Genomic DNA, 23799 nt, shown 5'->3' with positions numbered 1-23799 from the left:
GCCTACGCACATCTTCTAGTGGTTGATCAACTGTATTGCAAGCATATGGGTAGGCTACAGTATTGCGATAGGAGATTAAAATCATATCAGTTTTAATTTCAGAGCCTTTAGAGTACCACAGTATGAGTCATAATACCCATATAACCTAGCGGTCAAACAAGGAAATGGTTCCAAACGTTTTTCTACCAGTCATTTTTCCCATAGCGGATTTTAAAAACGCTTCAAATAAGGGCTGTGTGTTGTGTAGGCTGACCCTGGCGTGAGGTTTTGATAACCGTGTAAATCTCTCTAGGACAAGGTGGTTTTTATAGAAACACAGCCTTGATTTTAAGTGTTTATAAAATCCGCTATGGGAAAAATGAATGGTGTAAAAACGATTGGAACCATTTCCCTGTTTGACCACTTTGCTTTATGGGTATTATGAAACCTTCACTGTGGGGCTCTATACCAAGGCAGGAAATAGAAACAATCATGAATTGATAAACCAAATATTGAACAACAATTCACATTTTGTATAGAAGTGGGGACTGTAAGCAGCATTTATTTTTTAAATTGTTCAATAAACAAACAATCTTGCAGAATGCGCATCCAGTGTTTGGCACTCGCTATTGCGGCAAGCACATTTTTGAATTAAAAATCACTGCAAAAGATTAAAACATTCTGCCCACACCTCCACAGAAATGTGTTCACATCTTCCAGTGTGCTTTCTTTTAACAACTATCATGGCCCAGTTCCAACACCTCCAAGTCATACAGCAAATAAGGCGTTGTCCCCATAAATGGTGAACGGAGGACGTTTTCCAGGCGGGTTGTGGTTCTCCTTCAGGAGCTGATAAATATAGTTTGGGTCTGATTTATCAATGAAAACATGTAGATTGGTGTAAGTTGAGCCAAAGGGGTAGTATGTTGACCCATCTTGTTTCTAGGAAACCATAGGCCTACAAAAAATGTATAATTTGACCAAATATTAAGGAAGAAGTCATTGTTTCATGGAGTCTGTGAAGGAGGAAATCACATGGGAAAAGTGGTAAGTAAGTTATGTCCAAAAAATGGATTTACTGTTGTAGAGCAGGGATGGGCAACTTTCATGGGGTGGGGAGAACTAAAAATCTTAAATCCTCATGAGGGTTCGCAGTGGCTCATATGTCTTCTACCCACATATGCAGTCACGTGTTTTGGGGGCCATAACAGCAAAACATTTTAGTGGATCCACTCTTGACAATGGAGAGACAGTTTTTTTGTTGTTAATTTCCTGCAATTCTACACATTTTGTCATGGGGTTTAGAGAAAATATTGCAGTTTTAAAGCACTTTTGCTGCAATTCTTGTCACGCCCTGACCATAGAGAGCCCTCTGGGTTCTGCATGATGTTTTAGGTCAGGTCGTGACTAGGGGGGTTTCTAGGTATTATATTTATATGTTGGTGTGTGTGTATGGTTCCCAATTAGAGGCAGCTGATATTCGTTACCTCTAATTGGGGATCATAGTGTGTCCTTTTTCCCACCTGCTATGTGGGATATTGTTTTGTATGAGTACTAATGTGCGCTACGTATTTCACAATCGTTATATCTTTGTTGTTTTGGAAGTGTCACTATCATTAAAATGTGGAACTCTACTCACGCTGCGCCTTGGTCCAATTATTCATAAGATGGTCGTGACAGTATATCCTACCATGTCAGGACCAAGCAGGGTGCCCAGGAGGTGAAGGAGAGTTGGTTATGGGAAGAGATACTAGGTGGATGCGAGACCCTTCCTTGGCGGGAGTCGCCGAGGAGGTAAGGAGTACAGCGACAACACCGGGGTCCGTGGCCACAAACAGCCCAAGGGCAACCCCAAGATTGTTTTGAGGGGGCACAAGGGGCAGTCGGCCGAGCCGAGGAGAGAGCCAGAGACCATCTGGGAGTCGATGGAGAAGTTTGAGGAGGGATATCGGAGAAAGATTTTGGCTAGGAGTATGCTGCAGCGCAGGCGTTTGAGGAGCGTGTTATCAGTCCTGTGCAACCTGTGCCGGCTCCATGCACCAGGCCTCCAGTGCGCCTTCCCAGTCCGGTACGTCCTGTGCCGGCTCCTCGCACTCGCCCTGAAGAGTGTGTCATCAGTCCGGTGCATCCTGTGCCGACTCCACACACTGGGCCTCCAGTGACCGGAGACTCCAGCGATGGTCCACGGCACGGAGACTCCAGCGACGGTCCACTGCCCAGAGCTTCCAGAGACAGTCCATGGCCCGGAGCTTCCAGTGACAGCCCGGAGACTCCAGCAACGGTCCATGGCCTGGAGACTCCAGCGACGGTCCACGGCCCGTAGACTCCAGTGACGGTCCACTGCCCAGAGCTTCCAGAGACAATCCATGGCCCGGAGCTTCCAGTGACAGCCCGGAGACTCCAGCGACGGTCCACGGCCCGGAGACTCCAGTGACGGTCCACTGCCCAGAGCTTCCAGAGACAGTCCATGGCCCGGAGCTTCCAGCGACAGCCCGGAGACTCCAGCGACGGTCCACGGCCCGGAGACTCCAGCGACGGTCCACGGCCCGTAGACTCCAGCGACGGTCCACGGCCCAGAGCTTCCAGAGACAGTCCATGGCCCGGAGCTTCCAGCGACAGCCCGGAGACCCCAGCGACGGTCCATGGCCTGGAGACTCCAGCTAAGGTCCACAGCCCAGTGCTTCCAGAGACAGTCCATTGCCCGGAGCTTCCAGCGACAGCCCGGAGACTCCAGCGACGGTCCATGGCCTAGAGACTCCAGCTACGGTCCACGGCCCAGAGCTTCCAGCTACGGTCCATGACCCTGGGGGCTTCCTGCGCCGGTGCCATGGCAGGAGGCTTTCCCTGCGCCGGTGCCCAGTCCAGGCACAGCGTTCAGCCCGGCTCCATGGCCGGATCCGCGATCTGAGGGGTGCTACGTCCCGCACTGGAGCCGCCACCGACGCTAGTTGACCACCCTAACCTCCCCATCTAGTTTCAGGTTTTGCGGTCGGAGTCCGGGGGTACTGTCACGCCCTGACCATAGAGAGCCCTCTGGGTTTTCCATGGTGTTTTAGGTCAGGTCGTAACTAGGGGCGTTTCTAGGTATTATATTTCTATGTTGGTGTGTGTATGGTTCCCAATTAGAGGCAGCTGATATTCGTTACCTCTAATTGGGGATCATACTTAGTGTGTCCTTTTTCCCACCTGCTATGTGGGATATTGTTTTGTATGAGTGCCTATGTGCACAACGTATTTCACGATCGTTATATCTTTGTTGTTTTGGAAGTGTCACTATCATTAAAATGTGGAACTCTACTCAAGCTGCGCCTTGGTCCAATTATTCATACGACGGTCGTGACAATTCTACACATTTTGCCATGGGGGGGAGAGAAATGTTTGCAGTTTTTAATATGATATCTGAGTGAGAGTGACTAACATAATCTATGGGGGCCCCTGATCGGTAATTCAACCATGACTACTACAAGTTTAAGATAGCTGGCCGCTAGACTAACTTAGCCTACCCCCCCCCCAAAAGAATGTTAGCAGACATGGGCTAATTGAGTGACTGTCAGTAGCTTGGTTTCCGTCCAATATGTGACCGACTTACAATATGCGACTGAAAAAAATCTGCATATAGAAAATATGTGCATTTTCCTACCAGTGGTGTGTTTCCACCAAACGGACGAGTTGCAGAAAAACATGTGCAACACCATTTCACATATTTGATATAAATCATTAAAATAAGACAACCTGACTTAGCTTTTAAGTATTGCTTACTAAAGCATTTCTAAATAAAACTGATTCAATGGATTCTAACACACTTCTGTGAAACCCTATGCCATAATCATCTACAGTGGTAACTGGGGCTTTACCCCATGTAAACTGTAGCCATTTATTTCCCTTTAGTTTATTCGCCTAAGCATGACCTTCATCCACATATTCATTTTCTTTCCAATTTTCTTTGCTTTTTTTGTGTCAGCAATTAAACATTGTTCTTAGGGGGGGCTAGTTACCCCCGAGTACCCTACGCACGGCTGATAACTGAGGCCCCAGGAGAGGAGGGTGGCGTCGGGTCAAAGTGTCAGTCGTAAGACTAATTGCACAGAGCATACTCAAGATGGATGGATGGATGAATGAGTGTAGCCGATATCTCCCCAAAAATCATCCATCGGTTTATTTACCAGTCATTCAAGCTGAAAAGGGGCACGATGGAAGTCGGGCATCCAACACGCTTCGCCACATCGGCTGCCTCTAAATGAGTTAGTGATGGCGAGTGACGTCCCAATATATCACCTACCCTAAGTGAGTTACCTTGTGAGTGACATCCCTATATGTCACTCTCTCTAAGTGAGTTAGTGTGTGTCTACCATCTCAGTCTCCCAGACACCCTGTGATGGATGGGGTCTGGAGGAGATGGGCTGTAAAGGGCTGATTCTGCCACTCTGCAATGAGATCACTTCCACAATAAAAAGCCATTGTCCCTAATCATCCCGGCAAGGTATGAATGCTGATTAGAGTATTATAAGGATGAGCGGCGCTCCCTCCCATCTAAATACGAGCTTTGGTTTGATATAAGGGCCTTTTCCCACTATAGTCAGACCACGATCCATCCATAACCAAAGCCACCAGAAGGAAGTCAGTAGAACATAACACCTGCACGGTGATGTCTCAGTCTTTTCAAACAGCAAACAATACGTTTTAGGCTTTCATATGCATCTACATAATCACAGGGTAGCTTTATCTCTTACACTCTCATGTATAGTCTAGTGCGGTACTTTTAGTGGGCTTCTTTTCATTTAGCTAATAAGACAATGTGTTCCATAATCTTCCACCTGACATAATGGAACACAGAATACTACAGGACAATACTACAGTACTACACAGTAGCAGGCCATAAGGTAGTATTGAGTTGTTACTTAGCACCACCATGTGGCAAAATAATTCAGTGCAGGCATCACTGCATTAATGTCCCTATGACTTGGATCTGTTGTGTTACATCTGCCAAGGCCCCATCCATGTAATATAAACCACTCATTTAGTTCTCATTTTGGAACACACCTCGAAATCCATACAGATCAGGGTTGACATTTTCAAAGTGACTTTCAAAGTGAAATCGGCCTTCACCAGAACATGCCAACTCCGGTGAATCATAAAGACACTACTACTACTACTACAACTGTCTTTCCAGTGAGGTGGAACAAGATCTAGGTAGTTACTGTTAAATGCGTGTATTAGAGAGGCATGGTACTCTGACTGGCCGTCACCCTGCCTCTCAAGGTAAGCTGATACCTGACACCTAGCTGTTGCCATGACGCTGCTGGGGGGAAGCAGGGGTTGATGGGAGATCTCTGAGGTGAGGAGGACACCTTAACAGCACTCAGAAGTTGAATCTCTCTATTGCCTCTCTTTTTCACTGACTGCATCCTGATCACACCACTAGACCAAACTGCAGGGGAGCAGGGTGGACAAGACAACAGAGTACTTTGATTTTTCAAACCTTCCGAAGACATTTGCGCTCATTTGTGGGGTGTTGCAGAGTGTGTATCAGCCAAGGTAAACAGCTGTGTGAAATATTGATGGGGCAACAGGTGTGATCCCTTACCGTCGGTCAGTCCTTGCCCCCCTGATCACATGCACCTCACGGAGAGGGGGTGTCTATGCCCCCGCCACACACCACAACACGGACACCAGCACTGGTGAGGCTCTGGACTGGCCAGTCAACCTGCTCTTAATCTCTTTCCCTGTCTTCATACCTCCCTCTAGTCTCTCTTTTCCTGTCAACTGTCATTGCCTTCATGATGTCTACATTAGGTGTGATCATCTAAACTAACATATATCAGATGAAATGTAGTTTTAAAAAGATGTGGGTTTGATGCTACCAGGAGTTAAGAAAACTCTAGTCATTGTGCATAGAAAGTATGGTGTGTCAAACAAAAATGTTGCACTGTGAATACACCACAAATACTCTGGTTCAGAGAGCTAGCAAACAAAGGACAGAAATATCACAGCAGTGGGTCGGTAAAAGATGGTTGGATGAGAGAGGCTGCTGAAGGAGTGCGATCAGAGAGGGATAGAAAATAGGCCACGCCAACAAGTGCGTCTCCAGTTACCTGGTTATCTCCTCTCTCTCTCTGTGTGATCACCTTTCTAAGAAATAGGGTTGACTTGGGCCCATTACCTTGAGCTGTAGCCCCTAGAACTCAGAGTAACCTGGGACACAATCGCATTTACTGATAAAGAGACCATTAGTACACAGAAAGAAACAGCTATATAAAGACGATGAGTAGGTTTGTCCCAGACGTGATAGTGGCGGGTGCATGACGTCTTTAGGATTGAAGAATCAGACAGCAAGTTGGATATTATTCCCAATTAAACAGGTTCAACTGCTGTACACTTGTGTTTCCTCCGTTCCTCTTACTCCTCCATCTCCCTCTCTAGATCAGGTGGAGCCCACTCCTCCCGGTGGGGAGCGGGCGGAGGGGGGTAACGGGGACGGGTCTCTTTTCTACAGGGAGCTGTGGTTCATTGTGCTGATGACAGGGGTAGCCCTGGTGGTTCTAGCTATCGTTCTGGGGATCATCCTGCACAAGGCCCTGAAAAGAACCCCATTCACTCGAGAGCGCCCCCCTCTGGTGGCCCTGCCCATGCAGAAGAGGAGCCCCATGGCCGTGTATCCCCCCAGCGACTCCTACCTGGTGAGACGGCCCAACTGGGTATGTGGGAACATCCTATGAAAGAGATGGGTCATTCAACTTTAATTCAACTATATGCACTTTCATAGCATATAGAAATTCACTTTATTCAGATGAGTTTGCATACAACATTGTGGAATATTTTATCTCAGATGGGGTATATTCGGACTCTCTCAGTGGAAAACATGAGATATGTGTCAAATGTCTCGCTCTGTAACACATTCTCTCTCCTCTCAGTTTGACACGGTGCCCAACACAACAAGCTCCTCCAACAGTGTTACACTCAAAGGGTTCACCATGCACCTGGAGGTTAGAGACCAGGCAGGCACAATCTCAATTGCATACTCCCTGTGTCCTCTCTCCTCCTTCTCAACACTCATTAGATGAGAAAGCCAGCGGTTACTCCCCTGATCTTCTCCTTCAATGGGTTTTGAGGAGAGGACACTAGGAGTGTGCAATTTAAATTCTCCCACAGACACGTCTATTTTGAACAGTAACTTGCTGCCTTGTCTCCTATATGTGCCCCAAGGGAGTGGAGGACAGTAAGTTTTGGGCAGGTGGCGACGCCCCTCCCGAGGGTGAGCTGGGTATCCTTAATGTGTCCAGCCTCCACGTGTCCGCTATCCATGGCTCTGCCCACTCCCAGAATTCTCTGCGGCGCAGCGTGAGCCAGATGATGGACAGGAAGTCGCTGACAGGGGAGGAGGAAGTGTGGGACTCTCACATTCAAGGCCACGACAGCGGGATGGTGAGACACCCTGAAATCTAGGCCCTGCTTAGAGGACGTTTCTTTGTTTGTTTATTAACTCCTCCTTTCTCCCCCTCCCTCTTTCCATCCATCATCCACCAGTTTATGGAGGACGAGGAGTTTGTCGACACTATTAAAGGCTTCAGCACGGTGCGGAAGGAACACACCATGTTTACCGACACTAACCTGTGACCTGCTGTGACCTTTGAAATCCACCCCTCACCTTGTCAGGTCAGACAGGTCGACTGGAGGGGCAGCCCCTCACAAAGGGAGGTCGGATGGGTACACAAAGCAAGCCATAGACATTCACTAACAACATCCTATTTGACTATGACTGCAACCGACATACCAAACAGCACTCTTGGGTTAAATAAAAAATGGAATACAAAAAATAAAATTCCAAATATGACTAACTGAAGATAATCCAAGAAAAGGACCTGTCTTGCAAGCCAGGCTATTTGGTCATAATTCAGGGACAGAAATGTCACCATGAAAGAGAAGACTCCCGATGAGATAGAGGAACTGATAAGAGAGATAGGGAAATGTTCTCAGTGAACCTGTTCGTTTCAATGAGCAGTATCAAGGCATCCATTTATATTGAAATGTGTTTTGGGATTTCTTATAGCTACACTGACCTAAAATACAAAGAGAACAGTGTTTTCATTTTAAATAAACATATTTGTATATTGACTTGCTGTTGCTCTGAATGTAAGAATGCCTTTTGATAAGTCGCTGCACAATTTCTGTGTACAGATTGTATCTAATAAAAGTGTGGACCAATTTATTTTTGATAGTAACTTAAATGAGTAAAACGGTGATTTAATACCAATTTTAGATCATGGATGCACCCTACAAACCAATAGCATGATACCAAGTCAACATATCATAATTTTATTTGAAATGAGCTCCAGATGCAATTCTGGCCCCAAAAGTTTGTACCACTAGTCAATAATATGGTTACAAAACAAAAACACTTACCGAATAAATTAATGTACTGTAGTACCACATGACAAGACATGTAAACATACAAACCCCAAATGGGGGAAGAAGTATAGTGGATTAAAAATAAATTAGTAGATATATACAAAATGTCAGGCATTTACAAAGGCAGCCTTTTTTGTTGCTTGTGTTTATATAAATATAATTCTCTAGATAAAGTGTGGATATACGCTGATATGTTTGCTCAAATAGAGGGACCAGGCGACGAGAGGCAGCTTCATCTGAGTCAATAAACTTTTCTGATCTCCGTGACAACGCTGTGACGCTCCAAGACAACCCAAATTATACTAGTCAATTTGACTCCAGACCCCACCCAAGCGAGTATACATTTCAGTTCGGCTTAACTTTCTCATTGCAACGTGGTTCAATGCTAAGGATTCCTTTAGTGTGACATTATTGCTTACCATTCGCTTGATTTATCTGAAGTAAAAGTGCATGCAGCACATGCTAGGGCTTGTGAATGCTTTTGAAGCTAGCTACAATTGAAAGATAGTTGCATGTGATTCTGTACAGTACCTAGAGGTCGGCTGGCTTCCCTTACTAAACAAATCTACCTTCGGAGACATTCAACTGAAACCCATTACCTCGTCACACTTTGATCCAGGGAAAAGCTTTCATTAGACACCATGATTCGACTTCTAATAGCGAGGACAGAACTGGCACTACCGTGGACTTCTTACCTGGGATGTCTAGTTGCTGTCTATAAGTGTCAGGCGGCTTCTCAATACTTTGTCCAGCAGTTACTACAACAGTAGTTTTACTATAGAGCTACAAGCTGATGCTACAACAACCACTTGGCTAGGTCTTCAGGTTCTAGCCTATACTTAGCTGTAGCCTTATCAATCACTGATGTCATTATACTACTGCTCAGGCCTAGGTCTGACAAATCCTACTACATGGCTACTCAAGCTGCAGGACACTGGGCTTGTTAATGTTAAAACATACCCCCCCAAACAAAGAGTAACAACATCGCCACCACTGCTCTTGGTGTAGAGTAGTGATAGACTGGGACTGCAATTATTGTGCACTGAGCTTAGATACCTGCTGACGATTTGACAGGTTTGTGGGGTACCAAGCATAGCGTTGCCATGACAGATAGTGCTGGTGAAGGTTGGCGGTTGTGGATGTAGACAAGAGGTTATAGAAATGTTGGTGTTTGAAGGATCTCTCCTGTCTTTGAACATAAACCTCCCTACCTCCGTTACATTGTCTCCATAAGTACATGAAACGATTTAGTGTTCTACTACTGTTGGACAAGAACAGATCACTAATGATCATGGGACAAGAACAGATCACTAATGATCATGGGACAAGAACAGATCACCGACTGATTACATCATCACTGATCCTCAACACAACATCAAAGAGTTATTGGTTTTAAAAACAACATGGTAGGATCAACTCACAGCAATTACACCATTATTTCAACATCCTAATAATAGTGTTATATCCACTGAAATACTCAAATAACCCTGAACTTTCAGTACATACTAAGAGGTGAGGTATGAGGCAGGCAAGTTCACAGGGTCATAATGTAACAACATGTCACTAGGAGGGGTCAGAGGTTGACAGCTATTGTTTACATAAGAATGGTGATGTCATAAGTGGCCACACTACTGGCAGCAAAAAGCCCCTAATTTCTCTAAAACTACAGAAAAACAAAAAGCTGTACAAGCTTGCTCTTTCAGGTTACCTTCTAACTAACTTCTGTCATTATTTCCCTTTTTTGAAAAGTTATCAATTAAAAATACATGTTCTATTTGTGCAATTTCCCCATTGTAGTATACAAAATAATGATTTATAATGTCACTAGTGTAGCTCCCTAATCCTATGTACCAGCATGCAAAGACAAACTGACAGGGTTTGTGAAATGTACAAGAGATGGGGGGCAAAAAACAAGGCTTCTGAATCCCACTAATACCATAGTCTGTCAATCATTAATTACTCTGATCCATAGGATCTCTCTGTTAAAGTGGAGCGCTCCCATTGGACTCCATGACTGATCCCACCCATAGAGGTTCAAGAAGCCTTATTTCCCCCATCCCTCCTATATACCCCAGTCAGAGGGCATTGGCCAGTCTAACAGAGGAATGACACATTCCAGTGGTCAAGTGACTTCTCCTTGTCTCCTCACCCTATTTCTTACTGATGTGAAAAGACAGACTGGTGAATGTAGAGACAGGAATTAGTTTCCCCTCTCAAGTTCTTTTACATTAGTGCAAACAGAGGATAGAAAATAAGTACAGAAAGACACTTTAGACAATGGAGAGTAATACTGCCAACAGGCTAACAGAGACACTAACATGCAGAGAAGACAAAACTAATGTGTGATTATAGCATTAGAACATTAAAACACACTTAAAAATCACATGTAAAAAGGTAAGGTAAAGCATCAGGTATTAAAATGTGAATCTTATAAGTCGAGGGAAAAGATGTGGCGGGGGGCGATGACTCCAACAGGAAGAGTCCACCTTAGAGGGGTGGGGGGGGCTCTCCTTCCATTGGTATGTTCCAGAAATCTGCAGCTCCTGAGTGTTCCGTCCGAATGTTCTAGAACAGGGGGCTCCTCCACTAGGTCTATGTGGGACACAGTACTGCAGCGACAAGAATACACAGAAAACAGCTGTCAACCAATAAATGATCCACCAAATGAAAATATGTGCGTAAAAGAGGATTCATCGCACATGGAGGAGAGCCACGAAGGGATGAGAGGTTTGAGAAAGAAGAGAGGGACTCACTTAGGTGAACAGGACAGCACTCACGTGAACAGCTCTATAGTGCTAAAAGCTTGGCGGGAAGTGGGAGTGAGCAAGAGTGTGTGTGAGTCTAGGAGGGAGTGCGTGTAAGACAGAGGGTAAGTGAGTGTACACCATAGTCACAAGCACGGCAGAGTATACATTGAAGGGTGTCGTCTGGAAGGAGGTGTGTGAGGGGGCTCTTGACACTTTGCGTGTGTATGTATATATACATGTGTCCATGATTGTGAGAGTCTGTGTGCCTCACAAACCTCCACGTCCAGCCCTCTCATACCAGAGCTAGCGAGAGAGCAGCGCAGCAGAGACGAAAGACAAGGAGGGTAAAGGTCAAGATGGAAGGCTCAGAACAACCTTGCAGGCCTAGTATGACACACTTCAGGGAACAAAGAACACACTGGAAGTAGACCCTCCTAACAAAATGTCCTAACCCTTGTGTCCTGCATTAACTTTCTTGGGCACTAGGTGGTAGTGAGACAGTCAATCTGGACAAAAGCGCTGTTTTGAATGAGAGTAATATTTTCTCAAATGAATTGAGTATCTTTGAGAATGTACATCGCCGTGTGTGGTCTTTTGAATGGGAGTAAGAGTTTTGTAACTGGTAGAGAATGAGTACCTTTGAGGATGTAGTCTGTTAGGAGGCTGGGTACCTTCTCACTGTCCTCCCTCATGGCATGCAAAACTGCAGGGAAGAGCATAAAAGTGATTTGGGAGTGAATATTATGGTTATAACGCTGCTATTCTGGCATTACAGCTCAACTTTCATGTTGACTTGCTAGTTGACAGGCAAGTGTGGTTTGCGAGCAGTACTCACTCTTGGTGAGGATCTGTAGGTCTTCCACAGAGGAGGAGCCAGCCTTCTTCTCATAGGGGATAACTGTGGTCAGATACTGAGAGAGAGAAACACGTCACAAACACAGAACGAGAGGTAGGGAGTACAAGACACTGGTTCCAGTACTTCAGAAACGGCCAGCCTCCTGGGCTTTTCATGCACAACAGTTTGTAGGGAGATGCAGAACAGCATCTCGGGACGCACAACTCGCCGATCCTCGTCTTGGATGGTTTATTGCAGCAGACGACCACACCGGGTTCCACTCATATTAGCTAAAAACAAGAAGAAGCGGCCCGAGTGGGCGCACGATCACAAACATCGGACAATTGAGGAGTGGAAAAACATCACCCGGTCTGACAAATCTCGGTTTTTGTTGAGTCATGCTGATGGAAGAGTCCGGATTTGGCGTAAGCAGCACGCATTCTGGCCGCATCCTGCCTGGTGTCAACGGTACAGGCTGGTGGTGTTGGTGTAATGGTGTGGGGAATGTTTTCCTGGCACACGTTAGGTCCCTTGATACCAATTGAACGCCACACCTTGTAGAATCCATGCCCTGGAGAATTTAGGCTGTTCTGGAGGCAAAGGGGGTGGGACCCAGTAATATATGGGTGTACCTAATAAGCTGGCCACTTAGTGTATATTTTAGAGGTCGACCGATTAATCGGAATGGTCAATTAATTTGGGCTGATTTCAAGTTTTCATAACAATTGGAAATCTGTATTTTTGGATGGCGATTTTGCCAAAGCACAATTGTTGCACAACTGTACCTAACCATAAACACCAATGCCTTTCTTAAAATCAATACACAGAAGTATATATTTTTAAACCTGCATATTTAGCTAAAAGAAATCCAGGTTAGCAAGCAATATTAACCAGGTGAAATTGTGTCACTTGCGTATTTCACTGAAATAATAAACGTTTTGTTTTCTAAATGATAGTTTCCGGATTTGACCATATTAATGACCAAAGGCTCATATTTCTGTGTGTTATTATGTTATAATTAAGTCTATGATATGATATTTGATAGAGCAGTCTGACTGAGCGATGGTTGGCAGCAGCAGGCTTGTAAGCATGCATTCAAACAGCCCTTTCGTGCGTTTTGCCAGCAGCTCTTCGCAAGCACAGCGCTGTTTATGACTTCAAGCCTATCAGCCTAATGGCTGGTGTAACCGATGTGAAATGGCTTGCTAGTTAGCGTGGTGCGCGCTAATAGTGTTTCAAACATCACTCGCTCTGAGACTTGGAGCAGTTATTCCCCTTGCGCTGCAAGGGCCGCGGCTTTTGTGGAGCGGTGGGTAACGCTGCTTCGAGTGTGGCTGTTGTCGATGTGTTCCTGGTTCGAGCCAAGGTAGGGGCGAGGAGAGGGGCGGAAGCTATACTGTTACACTGGCAATACTAAAGTGCCTATAAGAACATCCAATAGTCAAAGGTATATGAAATACAAATGGTAGAGAGAGAAATATTCCTATAAATACTATATTAACTACAACCTAAAACCTCTTACCTGGGAATATTGAAGACTCATGTTAAAAGGAACCATCCAGCTTTCATATGTTCTCATGTTCTGAGCAAGGAACTCAAACGTTAGCTTTTTTACATGGCACATATTGCACTTTTACTTAAATTTGGTTATTTAAACCAAATTGAACATGCTTCATTATTTAATTGACGCTAAATTGATTTTATTAATGTATTATATTAAGTTAAAATAAGTGTTCATTCAATATTGTTGTAATTGTCATTATTACAAATAAATAAAAAATAAATACAATGTTTAAAAAAAAATTGGCCGATTAATCGGTATCAGCGTTTTTTTTTTGGGGTGGTCCTCCAATAATCGGTATCGGGTTTGAAAAACCATAATCGGTCGACCTCTAGTATATTTCAACACTACAAACCACTTAAGAACTTGAGTATAAAACCTTAACATCACCATTTGTATTTGCCTAACTACTCAAAATGAATTATTCCACTGCTCTATCGTTCGCTACATACTTCAGTCAGAGACTGCCATCCTTAAAGTCATGTGTGTGGTGACGTCAAAATGAGGGATGTTGTAGAAAACAAAGTCATCAGCGATTGGATCATCTCTAACCAATCAGAGTATCAAAGCCAATGACACATTTTCAAAACCTAGCTTTAACTCGTGTGTTCTGGCTCTTGCCCAACCCATCGGTTTCTGGGACCAATCAGAATGTGTTTGCGTTCTAGAAATCATCAGGGAGACACTCAGATCCACACTCATTGCGGAGTAGAAACTAACTTCCGTGGGCGTGGTGTATCATTTGGCCAGAGCAAGGAGTTTGGGTAGCCAGGCAATACCTGCATTTGTTCCAAATCAAGAAACTAATTATTTGCGAGAGCGTCATTGGTCGACTGATCGGAAGCTCCTAGTTCCCAATGGGAAATTTCACTTGAATGACCCTCCAAGTCAGAATTACAAGTGGGAAACTCAGAATATGTTGTTACCCGAGTTGCGACATTTCACCACTGACCATTTACCTTTTCAACCAAGAGATGTCAACAAATCAGTTTGACATTTCCAACCGTATCAATATGGAGAATGTAGCTAGTTTGACCATATGTCAATGTTACACAAGCTAGCTAACTTGATTATTAGCCATGTACAATCTTATTGGTTCAAGAATTGTTCCGACTTCAAAAAGGCACGTGAGCACAATGTCGGACTTACGACTTCCCATTTCTCACGAGCACACCCATAGTAATAAGGGGACGCTTGTTTGCAGGAAATAAAGACCACACTATTGGATGATTCAGCATCAAGTTCCTGCCAATCTCAAGACAGAACTCTCAGTTCATCAAACAGGACCACCCATACGTAAAAATGTATGCACGCATGACTAAGTTGCTTTGGATAAAACAGTCTGCTAAATGGCATACATTATTATATATATTACAGTATAATACAGGAAGATCATAGGAAACAAAAAAGAGACAAAAAGAGAAGGATATGAAAGCAGAGAAGCAGAAATGCTTAATTTGTATTTGATGGACATAGAATGAGCCAGAGGATAAGACAGCAGAGGGCTTAAGAAATAGTTTGATAGAAAAAGTGAAAAAGAAAGATGGTCAAATAAAGAGGACATGGTGAGAACATAGTAGCAGCAAAAGCTGTAGAGAAAACAACTGAAAAAAAGAGGATGGGTAGCTAGAGAGAGAGAGAGGGGCACCTGTTTGTCCCCTCCTGTGCTGCCGAAAGTTTGACGGAGGCCGTTCTGAATGACAGTGGAGAGTCCCTCCATAGTGAAGAGCTAAAAGGAGGAAGCGGAAGGAGGGAGAGAGAGAAAACTACCAAAGTATGAGAAACCCTCCAAAAAGACATGAGCACTCCAGAGAGCAGGAGAGGGGTATAGAGCTGGATTCAACCCTCTATCGTTTTAGGTTCTGAAAAGGAAAGGTTATCCACACGGAAGTCCAACAGTTCAAAATGGACAAAAACAATGGCAGGGTGAAGTCAGACCGCCAGGTTGTTTTATTTGACAGTCCTGTTTTCAGCTGGTATTTACTAAGACATGTCAAAATGTCACCATGTACATAGGAACTAGCTGGAAAATAGCTGACTGTAGAATAAAGTGTAAGGGCAGAGACCCAATAGGGTCTGCACGGTGAGTGTGGCAGGAGTTAGTACAGCACTGCAGGGTGTTTTGTTGCTTTTCTGTGCATTTGTACCCCCCCCACACAGTTTCCAGTGCATGCATCTTCCCTTGTGGTGCATCTATGAATGAGGGAGTGTCCACAACACACATATCTATACACGCATGTCTGCATCACAACATTCATTATATGGATTTCAATGTATACAAAACTATGTATGCATCTGTCTCTCTCACCGTCCCAGGAACGTGTGTCCTGTCTGCCCTCAGGGCACTGCCTGTGGGCCTGGTCTTCTTCTTCTGGCGGAGCAGCTCGCGGTGCTCCTTCTGCCGGTTCTGCACTTCGATGAGCAGCGAGATGAAGCTGTTCTTCACCTCCTTCTCAAAGTCCAGCTCGTCCCTCAGAGCCAGGACCTGGATCAGCTCCTCACTGTAGCGCCTGATGGCCGTCTCCACCTCCTCCAAGGCCTCGCTCAGCTCTGAGACTGACAGACGATGCAGGCCTGACAGACGACGCAGAACATACCAACACACACTTAAACAGGGCTTGACAAATCACATTATCACATACTAACATACACTTACAAGGTCAGTCACAAATGTTTGCATTAAAGTCTTGATTTGATGTGCATTTACAAGTTACATGACAAACATGCAGCAATTGCTGTTCAGTTGTATCTAATGTCTATTACGTAACAATGCTACTGTGAGCCTGTATCTGCTGTTCAGTTGTATCTAATGTCTATTACGTAACAATGCTACTGTGAGCCTGTATCTGCTGTCAGTTGTATCTAATGTCTATTACGTAACAATGCTACTGTGAGCCTGTATCTGCTGTTCAGTTGTATCTAATGTCTATTACGTAACAATGCTACTGTGAGCCTGTATCTGCTGTCAGTTGTATCTAATGTCTATTACGTAACAATGCTACTGTGAGCCTGTATCTGCTGTTCAGTTGTATACATGTACGGGTTGTGCAATGTAGCTGCAAGGAGCTGTTAACACTTTCGTTGTTAGGGATTTAGATGAGAGTTAGGAGTAACTCACGGTCCTCATAGCTGGTGTTGGAGCTGGAGCGTTTGAGGTTGCTGAGGTCTTGGGAGAGCATGGACAGGTCTGACTGGGACGGGCTCTCATCATCCTCTGGGTCTGGAGACTCCTCCATCAGCTCCTCAATCTCCTCGATCACCTGCAACAAACAAACACACACAGTGTTACGGGTGTGGCTTTGTAAGTAGGAGTGTGTGTGTGTGTGTGTGTAAGGTGTATTTGAGACGTGACAGAAAGAGAGCGAGTGTGTGTGTACCTGCTCGACGGTGAAGAGTGGCTCGTCATTGACGCAGGACACGATGATGGAGTGCATGTCCATCTGTTCCCTCAGCTCCTCATCATCAGACAGGTCAAGAGGCATGTTGTCCAGCTTCTGTCCATCACAGAGAGAGGGAGCAGAGAAACAGAGATGGAGAGAGAGCAAAAAAGGGAGATGCAGTCAGCTTGGTGGGGAGGTGCTAGGGCGAGATATATATATTAAAAAATGTTCTAGCATGATATTCCAAATGCCTGTATTTTTCATTTTTATGAGCGTTTATGTCCACGTGTTCTCATAGTGTCTTTTTGGTCTCGTCTGCTTCTGCGCAGCACACCTTCCCATTTACACACACACCAAGCCCCTCCCAAAAATGAGAGGTCCCTTGTTCCGCTCTGACAAGCGGGTTCAACTCACAATTTGCAGTTGAGGTTTGGTCCAACAGAATGGGTCATATGGTCACCAAAACACATTGAGATATTATTTTACTGTAATAGAGAAGTAACCCTCAAACTATATCCCGTTTATGTCTCTACTCCTTATACTGCACACAGAGCAGACACTACTAAAACAGGAATATCAATAAACGTTGATTTGGGAAATGTATGCTCAGTTCGTTGTGTGTGGCATTGCGTTAACACGTACCACTAGCAGCATTTTAGCCAAAGACTGTTATACTAGCTGTCTATTCTGTGTTTTATAAATCTGTAATAAGCATAAAACAATTCTATAAGGACTTGGCATCTCGTTCTGAGAAATAAGGTAGGCAACTTGATTTCAACATCTGAACAAAGTGGACAGGCCAGCATGCTGTTCAAACAGTTGGAGACGGAAGGGTGTGTTCATAACATTTCAACTGTCCTACCTTGTTAGCTAGAAAATAGATCCAAGTTGGCTACATTTGAAATATAAAACTTAGCTGGCTAGTCACTAGCATGTAGGCTTGTTCTTGAGAGATGGTTTATGAGACTTGAATACATTTTCTATAATGCCTGCTACAATAAGTCATTATTAGTGAATGTGCATCATGTATGGTTCTGGTCAAATTTGTAACAAAAAGGAATTTTCATAGACTTGAATGCCAGATCATTGAAAAAAAGCAGATGACACTATTTTGATTAAATTATTAGTGGGTCCTGTAGTTGTAGAAGGCTTATATTAATCCTAGGTACAATTTCACAAGCCTTCAATTCATTACATTATTGATGACTGTTTGAAATGCAGTGTATTTGACCCTTAACAATTGTACAACAAAGCTTATATATATATATATATATTTTTTTTTTTATTTAATCGAGGTGTATATATATTTTAATCAAAGATCTGGAAATCAGCATTTGTCCTACCAGATTTAAAAAGGGGGAGATCCAACTCTTAAATAATTATAGGCCAAACTCAAAGCTGTCACCCCTGGTGAAAATACTTGAAACCCTTGTAAGTGAACAGCTAAAAGAGTTTTTATTTACTAGCTCTATTTTATCAATGTACCAATCGGGCTTCAGGAAGAAGCATAGCACAATTACAGCAGCCATGAAGGTTTTCAATGATATCACTGAAGCCATTGACAAAAAAACGGCACTGTGTCTCACTTTTTATTGATCTCGCTAAGGCTTTTGATACAGTTGATCATGCTATACTAAGGCAGAGATTGTCGAGTGTAGGTCTTTCGGAGCATGCAGTTCCATTGTTTGCTAACTACCTGTCTGATAGAACTCAGTGCACTCAATTTGATGGGCTTATGTCTGTTGAATTGTCTGTCTTGGTGTGCCCCAAGGCTCTGTACTGTAGCTCAGTTGGTAGAGCATGGCGCTTGTAACGCCAGGGTAGTGGGTTCGATCCCCGGGACCACCCATACGTAGAATGTATGCACACATGACTGTAAGTCGCTTTGGATAAAAGCGTCTGCTAAATGGCATATATTATTATTATTACTGGGTCCTCTCTTATTCACTATTTATATAAATGATTTAGACAAAAAAATGTCCAAAAATGCACAACTCAATTTTTATGCTGATGATACTGTCATTTACTGTTGTGCCTCGTCTCTTATAAAAGCTTTCCAGAACATGCAAACTGCTTTTTATACTGTTCAACATACCTTGCGTCAATTGAAGCTTATCCTCAATACTGACAAAACTAAACTAATGGTGTTTTCTAATGCAAGAAATAAGGCCCGTTTTTCTTTTGAAGCCAGGAGGCGGCTAGTATCAGCTACATTTATGTCTTTACGAGACTATGGGGATATTTTATATATGAATGTTTCCGCTCAGTGTTTGAGATCAATTGACACTCTTTACCATGGTACTTTGAGATTTATTTTAAACTGCAAAACCCTTTCGCACCACTGCATTTTGTAAACCAGGGTTGGCTGGCCTTCTCTAGTCACTCGTAGGCTCAGTCACTGGTATACTTTTATTTACAAAGCCATTTTGGGTTTACTACCTTTTCATTTGTGCATTTTTATTGTTCAGAAATGTGGTGGGTACTCTCTTCGTTCACTGGACTTTATCCTGCTAACTGTTCCAAATGTCCAAACTGAATTTGGTAAAAGGGCTTTTATGTACTCTGCGCCATCGTCTTGGAACACCTTACAAAATACTTTTAAACTGGAAGAACTTGTCCCGAATGGTGTTTTTAAATCACTGATGAAGGATTTTGAGGCTGATTCCCTGACCTGTCAATGTTTTAAATTTGCTGTTTTATACTCTTGTGAATTCAATGTTTTTTACTAGATTAGTTGTAGTGTTTCCCGTTGTCTGGCTGTAATTTTTTTGTAATGACTTGGTGCTGCCTATCTTGGCCAGGTCGCTCTTGAAAAATAGATTTTAATCTCAATGAGCCCTTCCTGGTTAAATAAAAGGTTAAATGAAATTAAATATTGATTAAAAAAAAAATCTAGATATGATTTTTAAGCCATATATTTAAGCTCTAGGAGGTGCAGACCGTGTATGTGTGTGTGTCTTACCCCCTGCTCACAGAGATTGAGAGTGGGGAGATGCAGGGAGCGAATGTGAGAGGTCTTCCAGTCCACTGGCATCACATTGCCGTAGTTATCGGTCAGAGCATTCCACACGCTGAGGGAGGGAGAGAGGGAAGAAACGGTGATAAGAGGAATATGGTGAGGGGAATGAAGAGAATGAGAGGGTGACAAGAGAAGAATAAGTGGGGGAGAATTAATGGAGAACAATGTGAGGTCGAAAGAGGGCGAGAAACAAGGAAGGGAGAAAGAAAGAGAACATTTTCATTCACAGCACAAAAAAAAAAAAAAAAAAAAAAAACTTTCCACACTGACATATCATTAGTTGGCAGTAGTTTATCATCCTCTTTTCTCACCAGCCACCCACACACCACTTGTCTCTGTCTTTGATACAGCTCGCATCTCTCTGCTCGCTGCTAACAGCACAGGAATCTAGCATTTCTCAATGCCAAATGTATTGTCCAAGTCTTTTCTTATAAAAAGGGCACTGCTTTACGCTACAGGAAAATAGAGAATACATTTTCACGGACCTTTCTTCCATTTTGTACATAGATACCGCTACACAATTGGAGTGAGCATGTGTAAGATACATGCGAGGAAGAGAATGTGTTTTGCGTAAGATGCATGCGAGTATGAGTGTGTGTGTGTGCGTCTGTCTGACCCTGACTGCTGTGAGCAATGTGAGGATGGGCATTGTGAACCCACGCGTCAGAAAGGCTTTGCATCAGAGAGATTGCTGCCCACACACTCCAATGAATAGACAGACATGTGTTATTCGCATAACCCCACTCTCTCCCTCCCGCTTGCTTTCTCACAAACACAGCATTATTACCATTAACAACATACAGTTTTGGGATAGGTTCCCTAAAAATGGGGCAATGCCGGCAGGAACCGCTTTGGCCCCGTGTCGGTGTCACCCTTTGATCGTGGCATTGCTATTCTCAACAATGCACACACCCCGCATAAAACAAAATGAAATCAAATGTATTTGGTTAGCAATGTTAATGTTCCTAGGCCGTCATTGAAAATAAGAATTTGTTCTTTACTGACTTGCCTAGTAAAATAAAGGTAAAATAAAAAAATAAAAAATGCGAGTGTAGCGAAATGCTTGTGCTTCTCGTTTCGACAATGCAGTAACAACCAACGAGTAATCTAACCTAACAATTCCAAAACTACTACCTTATACACCCAAGTGTAAAGGGATAAAGAATATGTACATGAAGATATATGAATGAGTGATGGTACAGAACGGCATAGGCAAGATGCAGATGATATAGGGTACAGTATATACATATGAGATGAGTAATGTAAACATTATATTAAGTAGCATTGTTTAAAGTGGCTAGTGATAAACAAGCCTCTCTGTGGCCAGTGGGTCTATGTAGCTTCATGAGTAGTTATCCTAGGAAGTTGATCCTGAAACTTTCCCCAAAAGCATATTAGGGAATATAAAACACACACTCCTTCCAGTCTTCCTGTCATCCTCGCTGTGTGTCTCTGCATGGAGCTAGGCCATTAGCCAACTACAGAGCTAGTTAGGAGGCAAGGCATGTCCTCCAAATGGGCAGTCACTCATGAAAGGACTCCGCTGCCCTCAGTGCACTGCTCTTTCTGTCCAAACTCCCTCCTCCACTTCCCTCACACTCATCCTCCTCACCCTAGTCCTAATAGTGGCATTGCAAAACTAGGTCTGTGTGTACTGTGTATACATGTTCTCTCTCGGTGTGTGTGTGTATTAATGCATGAATTCAATTAGCTCTTTCCCTGGAAATTGATATTATGACCAAAGCGGAGCTGACATCGCCATGGTTGTATCTGTATTGAGTGAGACAGCTCAGGAGACCATTTTAGGGAGATGACACTGGCTGTACTGTATTCGGAGCATGCTGATGAGTCATAGATAGACTAACATCACAGGCTAACAGATCCTCTGCCATCTCCAGAAGTCTTTATTATAGTGATAGCCAAGCTACCTTTGTTATAGCATGTGTTACTTAAGCAATACGGCCCGAGGGGGTGTGGTATATGGCCAATATACCATGGCTACGGGCTGTTCTTACACAACGCATCCCGGAGTGCCTGGAGACAGCCCTTTGCCGTGGTATATTGGCCATACCACAAACCCGGAGGTGCCTTATTGCTATTATAAACTGGTTACAATGTAATTAGAACAGTAAAAACTAATTTGCCATACCCATGGTATATGGTCTGATATACCACGCATTTCAGCCAAATCAGCATTCAGGGCTCGACTCACCTGGTTCATAATATTCTAAAACAGGGACTGTTTAGTTTAGGCCTACATAGGGGAGCGCATTTTATTGTAAAAGGGTAGTGTTTCCCTCAAGATTCTTTGGACCTGGCTCAAGAGCAACGTACAAGGCTGCCAATATCAAAAGACACGATCTCGGTAGGCTGTGTGTGCGTGTATAGAGCAAGTTGAGGGGTGAAGAGGAAGGTTGAGCTTAGATGTCCTCTACAGATCACTGGTTTTATAAACGCTGTCCATCACATAATCTGAGCTGAAGTGTGCCCTTTCAATAACCATTAAAAAAAAATGTACCTCGATGTATGTGTTTTCAATTATTTAAAATGTCACGATGTGGTTCTTCAGCAGTGCGTCAATAGAGAACAGCCCAGACTCCCGTCTGTCGTGAGTTTGGACAGACTCAGATGACTTGAAAGTCAGTATACTAACTAACTACAGTGCCGGAATGGTGAAAACGAATTGCAGGTGCACATAGCTAATGCACGAGACACACGGTAGTCTAATATGTTTAAGTCACTTATGTGAAAGGAGGGACTGTTTAGGAAATCACTGCATTGTCGGAACTAGAAGCACAAGCATTTCGCTACACTCGCATTGACATATGTTAACCATGTGTATGTGACAAATACATTTGATTTGATTTTGATTTGCAATGCAAATATCAAGTTGTTTACAAACTAAAGTTGGGTCGCTAGCTACATTGAAAACACAGGTCAGTTAGTGTTATAGCTAAGTACTAGAAACAATATACAAATGTAACCTCTTGAAGACTCTGGTTTTGAAGTCCTGATTTTCTTAAGTTACCTTTGTATCACGTGCATTCAACACAACCGTGGCTATCTAGCGAACAACTCTGTTGGTTAAATGGCTAGCTATCAGTAGGCTAACCTTAGCAATGGTGGGCTAACTAACTAGTTTAGCAGATTTCAAATGATAGGTTAACAATGCTAAAGTAATAAAGTAGCACACAATTCACACTCACTCGTCGTCCTTGAGGAAATTATCTTCTGTGATAGGTTTAATGGGGGCTATGTTTTCAGTTTCAGTGTTGTAATTTCTGAAGCAAACTGTCAGCTTCTCATCGAAGTCGTGGACAAGGTCCTCCATTGACTTGAAGCTACATATCTCCCCCGAGAAGCTGTTGTCGATGTCCGAGAAATCCTCCACCAGGCCCGTGTCAGCCACGTTCGAGGAGTTCAGCTGGTCCAGTCGGTTTGGCGACCCTGAGGCCGCCTTGAATTCGTTGAAATCCTGCCAGTCTTCATCGAAGTGGGCTAACGGCGCCGCCATGACTACCGCAGGGACTCGGTTCGGCTGCCCTACCCCTGGATGGTGCTCTATCCTCGGCTATAACGAATGTGCCACTGATGATGATGAACACGGAGAAAGAAGACTGGTGAAGAAGAAACTAGTGGTCTCTGCCTCTGCTGACGTCACGCGTGGTGGGTAATCCCCCCCTCTTCGATAGAAGATCGAAGGGGGGAGGGGGTGTATTTTTTTTGTATATATATATATATTTTTTTGGGGGGGGGTGTATTTTTTTCAACATTTTATATTGTTAGACTGTTTAAACCTATGCAATTGTATTATTTAATCTTCATGTAAGGGACTGTGGTCAGTAGCTTGCCTTACTGGATTCTTAGTTAAA

The 23799-nt window shown here is 43.7% G+C and overlaps 2 protein-coding genes across 5 annotated transcripts; one reads left to right on the top strand and one right to left on the bottom strand.

Annotated features, from left to right (window-relative positions):
• The first annotated feature begins 5292 nt into the window (after nucleotides 1-5292).
• On the top strand, nucleotides 5293-8091 carry si:ch211-57i17.5 (usherin). Of its 3 annotated transcripts, none has more exons than XM_035794071.2 (5): nucleotides 5293-5657; nucleotides 6473-6656; nucleotides 6891-6962; nucleotides 7183-7401; nucleotides 7504-8091. In XM_035794071.2, exons 1-5 carry the CDS (start codon nucleotides 5593-5595, stop codon nucleotides 7591-7593), a joined length of 630 nt encoding a protein of 209 aa, XP_035649964.1. In that variant the 5' UTR covers nucleotides 5293-5592; the 3' UTR covers nucleotides 7594-8091. The 3 variants fall into 3 exon arrangements, with proteins under 3 accessions (XP_035649964.1, XP_035649963.1, XP_035649965.1); XM_035794070.2 differs by having other exon boundaries at nucleotides 5294-5657; nucleotides 6473-6674; XM_035794072.2 differs by having other exon boundaries at nucleotides 5297-5657; nucleotides 6400-6674.
• A 185-nt stretch (nucleotides 8092-8276) lies between these two features.
• Nucleotides 8277-23614, bottom strand: LOC118398579 (fasciculation and elongation protein zeta-2-like). 2 transcript variants are annotated; one of them, XM_035794066.2, is made up of 9 exons: nucleotides 23134-23614; nucleotides 19871-19979; nucleotides 16906-17022; nucleotides 16647-16788; nucleotides 15837-16102; nucleotides 15177-15257; nucleotides 11968-12043; nucleotides 11770-11835; nucleotides 8277-10994 (listed from the first exon to the last, which is right to left on the bottom strand). In XM_035794066.2, the coding sequence occupies exons 1-9, from the start codon at nucleotides 23439-23441 to the stop codon at nucleotides 10978-10980; spliced, it is 1182 nt and encodes a 393-aa protein (XP_035649959.1). In that variant the 5' UTR covers nucleotides 23442-23614; the 3' UTR covers nucleotides 8277-10977. The 2 variants fall into 2 exon arrangements, with proteins under 2 accessions (XP_035649959.1, XP_035649962.1); XM_035794069.2 differs by lacking the exon at nucleotides 15177-15257 and having other exon boundaries at nucleotides 23134-23608.
• Nucleotides 23615-23799: the final 185 nt, after the last annotated feature.

This window comes from Oncorhynchus keta, chromosome 19 (genome assembly GCF_023373465.1).
Source record: "Oncorhynchus keta strain PuntledgeMale-10-30-2019 chromosome 19, Oket_V2, whole genome shotgun sequence".
Taxonomy (NCBI): Eukaryota; Metazoa; Chordata; class Actinopteri; order Salmoniformes; family Salmonidae; genus Oncorhynchus; species Oncorhynchus keta.
This window is presented reverse-complemented; position numbering and strand designations above follow the sequence as displayed.